This window comes from Apaloderma vittatum, unplaced genomic scaffold (assembly GCF_000703405.1).
Source record: "Apaloderma vittatum isolate BGI_N311 unplaced genomic scaffold, ASM70340v1 scaffold10773, whole genome shotgun sequence".
Taxonomy (NCBI): Eukaryota; Metazoa; Chordata; class Aves; order Trogoniformes; family Trogonidae; genus Apaloderma; species Apaloderma vittatum.
This window is the reverse complement of record NW_009709818.1, coordinates 28,101-36,382: the sequence shown is the minus strand read 5'-3', so window position 1 is coordinate 36,382 and position 8,282 is coordinate 28,101. Positions and strand designations below refer to the sequence as shown.

The 8,282-nt window shown below is 37.3% G+C and overlaps 1 protein-coding gene across 1 annotated transcript in view; it reads right to left on the bottom strand.

Annotated features, from left to right (window-relative positions):
- Positions 1–365: 365 nt before the first annotated feature.
- The window catches only part of DDX60 (DEAD (Asp-Glu-Ala-Asp) box polypeptide 60), a gene marked incomplete at its 5' end in the record, with an annotated part of 34,434 nt that continues 26,517 nt past the window's right edge, over positions 366–8,282 (bottom strand). The window contains 6 exons of the mRNA XM_009867075.1: positions 366–468; positions 573–635; positions 2,210–2,361; positions 3,396–3,538; positions 5,568–5,715; positions 7,635–7,756. Of these exons, the coding sequence (XP_009865377.1) occupies positions 366–468; positions 573–635; positions 2,210–2,361; positions 3,396–3,538; positions 5,568–5,715; positions 7,635–7,756 (731 nt within the window). The remainder of the gene's footprint in view (positions 469–572; positions 636–2,209; positions 2,362–3,395; positions 3,539–5,567; positions 5,716–7,634; positions 7,757–8,282) is intronic.

Genomic DNA, 8,282 nt, shown 5'->3' with positions numbered 1-8,282 from the left:
AATCCTGCCAAGAAGCTAATCTTACCAGCTGTCATAACTGTGACATGTATTCAGTATATTTTGGAGAGCTGTCTTCACATATATATCACTGCGTGCAATTAAGGAAAAACGTGCACTTGAAAGATAGCTGCATCTGCCTAGCTTTGAAATGTATTGGAAACATTTAGTTTACATTGGAGCTGCTAAAATGTCGATGTGTAAAGGTTCATTTTCTAAAGTAAAATTTGTATTTCTGCTGTTGGACATTGCTAAAGCTTTATTATGAGATGTGTTTGGTAACTCAGACCTGACTTAAAAGGCTGACTTAAAATCTGTGTTCTGAGAATATTATGTACTGCTGCTTTTTTCTTTTTTCCTTTTTGTCTTCATGTAGCACGCTTCAGTTTCTCTGAATAGTTTTTGTCCAGTTGTTCAAATGCCAGTAGAACATTATCATTTGGATCATCACACAGCTCACTCAGTGATGTTCTGGGTTAAAAAAAAAGGGCAGAAAAGAAAAAGCATTTCTTTATTTTAAGTTGCTTTAAAAATGAAATATATATTGTATATTAAAAAGCACAAGTTTATCATACCTAATAGACTTAATGAGGAGTGCAAAATCCTTGACTGCGTTGTAAGCATCTCCTTCATTTAACCTAAAGAAAAAAAATAATCAAATAGATGTGTGCTCTAGCATACTGCTTCACTGTTAATAAACTCTGTCCTTCACCTTGAATAAAGTCTTGTTGTGTCAGTTGGGTAAGGCTCCAGAGAGCATAGGCTGTGGCTTCAAACACTGACGTACTACTTCATTAGGATCACTGTAGAATAACTAAACTTAAAATAAAGAATAATGCAGTAGACAGAAGTTTCTGTAATTATACTAAACATTTAAAAGACTAATGCGTAATATTTGGAAAGATAATTTACTAATATTATCTTGGGAACATGGTTTCAACTGTTTGAATGACTAGCCTATCACAAGCTAAACTAGAATGCTATACTTGAGGCATATCTGCTGGCTAAATTGTGCAGGAGCTAGCGCAAGCTTTCTAGAGATGCAGAAGACGCTATATTTTGCAGAAGGGACTGCTGATTACTGAAAAGCCACTTAATAAGCTCAGTTCTTAGTAATTAAGAATGACAACTTCTTAAAAGTTGCAATCAGTATTGTATTGAAAATGACAGAATTATAGAATGGTTTGGTCTAGAAGGGACCTTTAAAGATCATCTACTTCCAACTCGCGTGTCATGGGCAGGGACATCTCCCGCTAGATCAGCTTGATAGAATCAAAGAATGGGCTTCTATCATCAGGGTGTTTCCTCCTCTTTGTAGTGTGGCACTAGTGCTAGACTGCTGTTGTAACTACACCAGTGCATGGAATGTGCATCTAATTAGAATCTTCTTTGAAGAGCTTACAAAAAAGCAAATAATATCTGTTTTCAACAACACTCTTGAGGAGCAGAGTGAAGTGGTATTTTCTAAGTCATAAACAAAAGTTGCTGGTTATGTGCATGATGGCAAAATACGGATATGTGACAGCAGTTGGGAGAGGGAGCTTGTGGTTCAGCTTTAAAGAGAGATGATAGTATGATTGAATCACCAGGGCAAGTTGTTAAATGCTTAAAATGATTAGGAAAAGGGGAAGCATTGAAGTAATACTGGTACAAATACTGAATTACTGACAGATTTTTGCTTTGCTACTGTGAAAGTCAAGTTTCTATGATGATAGTCTTCCTGTACCAGAAAGGAGTTTGTGTTTTGGGTGCCTGTATATTTTTAACACTGACCATGAGTTCCTCCTTTAATCTGTTTCTGTCTTTTATTTTTTAACCAAGCTTTTGGCATCTCTCTGCTGCTGTGGCACTAACTACTGCATTGGGCTTACTTGTTTCAGGGACTTTCCTGATCTTTTTTACTGTGGAAAAAAAAAAGATTTAATAAAAAAATAATTCTGAAGAACCTGTTAAAATAACTTGTATCACTGAAATCAAGACTTCCCATTTGCAGTACTGTCCTGAATACCCAGCTACTACTTTACATCCATTGCCATTGGGTTTTTAATGTAGTATATGTTTCATTCTCATTAAAACATTCAACTAATTAATCATATTTAACAGCTATTCCACCCCTATGTGCTGGAGGGAGAAGGCTTTAAAAAGAACAAGATGTACATATGTATTGTAAGCCGTGCTGCTGTTTAACCATATTAAGAATGACAGTACGTACCAGTTATCAGTTTGTAATGCAATCAAGGAACCATGTTTATAAAAGTCCAGTGCATATGCATTGAGTGGCTGCCTCCTTCCTTGACTGTCATACTTTTTCAAATAAATCAAGGGGCAGTTTGTCACATTAATTCCAAGGGAACGTAAGACAGCCTAAAAGAAAAAAAAATAAAGGGCAAAAAACCCCAACAACTGTTGAATAGCTACTGTGGTTTTGTTTATATGCCTATTCTTTCAAACCCACTTCCTTTAGACCCATAGCTGAAACATTCAACATTTCTAATCCTGTACCACTCCAAAAATCTGCACAAGTACGTGTAGGCTGAAAACACAGGACAGAGTTCATAGTAGAGTGTCTTACAGGGCAGGTGCAGCTCTGGAATGCACATGCCCTGGCATGTTCTCAGTGATTTATAGTTTTATTTAAAGTTTGACTAGGCCACTGGGTTTCTCTGGAGTTTTTTAAGAGGATTTTTCCATGTGTGTAGATCATGCATTCAGACTGTCGCTGATGCTTTGAATGTATTAATCAACCCTAGGCGTGGAATATTTTAAGGATGAAGGTGAACTTTAAGTCTCCAGTTGTAGGAATTTGATTTTTTCTGTTACAGAATTATGAGTTGTGTGATAATTCCTAATGCTACAAAGCTTGTGTAGAAGACTTCAGGAAGATGCAAGCTAACAGTAAACACGTTAATGTAGGTTACAGTTAAGCTAATTCTTATGCTAACATAACCACCAAAATCCTAGTTGAGAAGCAAATGATCAATGCAATAATGCATCCTTTTGATAGGATCCTTGAGGTTACTCTGTGACTGATTTAAAAAAAAAAAAAAAAAAAAGAAAAAGGTAATTCCTGGCAGGGAGAAAGCAAACTCAAAACAGGGTTGGAATCTGAAATTTTGGAGTAATGAACACGTCTTAGCATAGAAAGGAATAAAGGCCTTGCGAGAAAGCCAACCGCAGATTTTTTTTTCCTACATGCCTCTGTTCTGTTTCTTGCACTATGATAATGTGGTGCTACTTGGTGATGATTTATTTTTCTGGTGTCCTCTCAAATTACTTCTCCTGAAGAGTGATACTTGAGCATAGGGCCATCATACTCTACAGAGGTGAGAAGGCTGTAATAAAAAACTATTTTTATTCAACTGTAGTAAAATTCTGCCCCCCATGAAAAAATAACTTACTTTATTAATGACGTCCCCATGAAATAGATCATCATCAACCACTCCAGATAAACATGCAAAAGGTGAGATGGCAGATATGCTTTTGGTTTTGTCCATCAAATAAGATGCTAGTTCAGAGCCATGCCAATTTTTAGATGTAAAATCTAGACAAGAAGTTTCAAATACAATGTAAGGTGCAGACACAAGCTCCCTTTCAGCAATCTATTTTAAAAGCAAGAAATTTTCAGTAGACAATGATATGAAATAGAATTAATCTTCTAAACTTAAATCCTCCTTGATAGATGTTTGTTTCTAATGTTCCTAAGTGCTTCTGTACAACTGATTGTAGTACATAAGAAAGCTTTCTAGTGGTGAGAATAATTATGTCTCAGTTCCCCCTCTCAAATTAAGCCTTTCGCCTTGACTCATCTGTGGCCAGAACTGCTAACAGCGTGAGGGTGTGCCAAGAACAAAGGGAATGTTACCTTCATCTTTTATTGTGTCCTATGTTGAAGAAAACCGTGTTTTTTCAACCTATATTCCTAGGTCTTAATAGCTAATTATCTAATAATTTTTATTGCTATCCTCTAGACTCCCAGCACACGTTTCTTTTTGAAGCATGGAGGTCTGAAGAATTAATACTCTAACTGAGGCCCTGTTAGGGCTAAGTATGTGAAGGCTGTCACATACAAGTGCTCTGCTTTATGCAATGCAGTATGAATTTCTGGGTTTACAACAGCATGGCATTTCAGTTGCCTTACAGTCTGCCTGTAACTTCAATCACTGTCTACTTGTTTCTAAATATATTTGTACTTTTGATTTTCCTTTTCTAAACAGAAATTTACTCTTTCTCTCTAAATTATCACTGATGCTTTCAATCCTTGTGCTGCAGTGCTGCTTTGTGTTATGACAAGTATACTGTAGTTACACTATTTATGGCATTCATAAAAAACCATCTGAGCAGTTTGACATTGTCGGGGTTTTTTTGTAGCCTTGCCCCAAGTTATGGTAAGTAAGTACAAAAGTCTGCCGCCTTTTGATCTTGCATTTCTTTTGTTGTAAAACTAATAGAAAATGTTCCCTTCAGAGTGAAACCGCTTCAGCAAAATGGGGAGAATGCAACCATATCACACCTTCCATTTAAAAAAGAAACTTTACCATTCACGTAGTTATACTATTGTGCAGCACTTTCCAGTGTTCTGTAGTGGAAATAAGAAAACTGCTATTTGCCATCTCAAGCCATACATAGTACTGAGTCCTGTTTTGCATTCACCTTACCTGTGCTTCACCTTTGTATTAACTTCACATTCACTTTATACAAAACTTTCTATGATCCAGCTGTCACCAGGCTTGAAATTCAAAGTAGATGAGAAAGCCACTTATAAGGTGATTTTGGCTTTTAGTTTGTTGTTTGGTTTTTTTACACATGAGAGACTAAAATAACCACTGTACCAGCATAGGAAAAAAAAGATGAATAAATACATCTATCTGCTGTAATTGTAGTGCTTCCTTATTGCAAAAATACTATTTCTGAAGGCATGTTATTTTTAAAGAAGCTAGGCAATGGGATAACAGTATATTACATTACTTTTACCTCTCTCTTTCAGGAAATAAGATTATGTAGTAATCAAATATTTTTCAGCTGATGGCAGTCTGTGTTGCTTGGTAATTTTATAGTCATGCCTTTTCGTATTACTTTGGTAACTGGACATAATTTATTTGCATAAGTAACTTAGTTGGTTTTACAAATGGTGCATTGTTCTCTAATTGTTACTTCAACCTTAAGGCTCTTCAGATGTTGAAAATCTAATCTTTTTAAGACTCTGAAAGTAATTCAGGTATCGCAGGCATTTTAAGATCTGCAAATGTGTAGATAATTAGATAAAAAGGCTTTTATTCAATGATTACACTGAGTATATTTTTTCCTTTTGTAAAAATTTTGTAAAGATTTATATTTCTTCTACAAAATAATAAAATAATAACAACTAAAACAATCCTTTACTTCTATAAAACGTGTTGTATAAATCATATACAATATGATCTAATGCTTGTAGAACAAAAGTGACAGATAAATTATATTTCTTTATTAACGTGTCTGAAGTAATTTTTCATTATGAAATAAGAATTAGTCTAAATTTCCCAATAAAATCAATTTCATGAATTATGAATATGCATTAATTTTTCACTTCCTACCTGTCTTTGACAATGGAAGTCTGTATTCTTGTTCCATATCTGCTAGCTTGGCAGTTGTCAGAAGAAAATGAGCAAAATTTTCCTCTACTTTGGTGTTGTACTCATTTACAGCATCAGCAAAGTCTTTTGGCAGATCTTCTAGAAAGACCTGCAATAACATGCCATCTATTACTTACTGCAGGTAATTTCTCCAAAAGCATCTTTCTGTTGGTGCATACATAAAATATTAGTATACACATAGCATATTAGGAGAAAGAAGGAGAGTATAGCTCCAAACTTTACCACAATTATCAGACTGCCTGACCATTTAGAATTAATGGACCTTAAATATGATCAAGAATTTCATGTAGAAAAAGTCCTGGAAGAGAAACACTAAGTACAAAACTCCTAGATTTTTACTTACAGAGTACCTGGCAAACAGCTTTATTAAAGATGTTGCAGCTAGCTAAGAAGGGACTTTTGAAGGGCTGCCTTTCCCAGATCATGTTTTGCATATCCTGATGTTCAAGATGTTCTCTACCAATGTGACAGACTGATGTTTTGCTGCCCTTTGCCACAGCTGTCCTGTAATCCCTCTTACATGACCAGCCACCAGTCAGGAACTTTTCCTCTTGGAACGCTTCCTGGAAATTGGCCACATAAACATCTTCATCTGAAAAAAGTTGCCTTTGTTGTTCCAAGCCGTAGATATGTCCTCCAAATTTTTAAGGCTTTGCATAGAAGAGCCAACAGGAGCATATTGCAAATGTTCTGCTTTCTGCCTGGTGAGTTAACTTTGTGCATAACTATATATTAATGCTCATCCTAGTAACGTCTCATTTTTGGAAAAAGCCCTAAGCCTACAGCATCCTGCACTACAAAGCATGGATGATGTCCTTTTGGGTCATTGGTATGTGTCACAAAAAGCTACTGCTCCTTAGATGGAGACAAAATTCTAGCAGAAGAAAGTAGGAGAAGAAAGTAAATTGCCATTTGGGGAAGAGCTACTTGAGCTGTATTGTGTAAAGAAATGCTGTGTCATTTATCTTTTTACATTTTCCAGTATCATGACAGTAACTGTATAACCATCTGTCATCACTGAAATGTACTTGAATAATCTGGTACTTTTCATTTAACCTGACACTCAGTTGCCACTTCTGTGGTTAAATCGAGACTTCTTTATTTTAATCTGACAAGTACTTTTTTCACTATTCTAGCTATTTGTATTGCATGTAGGTGGCAAGGCGTTGGCAGAGGGAGCAGGGGAGGAAGGTGGTTCAGGACTGGCTGCTATAAGTACAGGCCAAGGGTGCAGCAGCTCTGGGAAAACTTATTTAAGAAAAGTCAAAAATACCACACAGACAGAGTGAGAGGCAGCAGTGTGAACACCAAGATTACAGGAGGAGTGGGAAGAGGTGCTCCATGTGATGAAGCAGAGGTTTCCCTGCAGCCGTCTCTGTGGAGAGGACCACGCCGGAGCAGCGATCCACACTGCAGCCTGGGAAGAACCTGCACTGGATGTTTCTGGACAGAGCTACAGCCCATGGAGGGCCCACACCAGAGCACATTCATCCTGAAGGACTGCAGCCCACACACGGGAGGTGACCCACAGGAGCAGGGGGGATATGTGAGGAGGGAGGAGCAGCAGGAGGAGCAGTTAAGAACTTACCACAACAATTCATTTCTCATTTCCCATTAGCCCTGCACCACTTGGGGTGGGGGGAAGGTAAAGGAGTCAGGAACGAAGGAGTGAATTTGAGCTTGGGGAAAGGGGGAAGGCAGTGTTGGAATTTTTATATTTTGTTCCTCAATATCAAAATCCATTTGAATTGGCAACAAATTAATTTAATTTTACAGAAGTTGAGGCTGGTTTGCCCATGATCATAACGGGTAAGCAATTTTTTTTTTTTTCCCCCATCCTGTTGAGAAGGAGAAGTAAGCAGTGGGGTGGGCAGCTACCTGCTGACCCACCAGGGTACTCTACATCCATAATGACACTAGTCCAACTGACAAAAGGAAACAAGTTCATTGAAGTAGTACACAGCCTCAGTTACAGTCAGTTACAGTAAAGACCAATGCTTTCTTTACCTTTGATTGGCAAAAATTGCGTTTATATTTCATCAAAAGGGCTGGAAGGTATTTTCTCCCAAATAGGTTTGCTAGAATAAGCACTAGCTTTTCCAGGACATCTTCTGAAAAAACAGTTGAGCCTATGTCAAAACAGAAAGTACTTGAGTTAAATATCAAAGTGTAAAAAAATGTCTTTTTTTTCTTAAAATAAACAGCTCTTATTCAGGAGTTTCCTCTCCATCTGCCACTGTCAAGACAGAAATTATGCAAAACTCTCTTAGCTAAAGAGCAGGTCATTATGTACAAAAACCTCTGGCAGATAATTAAACAACATTAATACTGTATTCTTACATGTTCACATAATGCAGCGTATCTCAGGTACCTTAGAATGGATTTAGGTCATGTAATGAGACACTACTATTAGTTCATTTTTTTAATTTGTTGATATTCAGAGTGGTCGTCCGTCTTACCTGCTATTGTATTGGGTTTGCCTGACCTGATTCTGGCAGCAGGGGTGGCTGTAGGGGTGGCTTCTGCAAGAAGCTGCTAGAAGCTTCCCCAAGGTCTGACAGAGCCAATGCCAGCCGGCTCCAAAGATGGACCTGCCACTGGCCAAGGCTGAGCCTGTCAGTAATGACAGGATAGGAACACCTTTGTGGAGAGCTC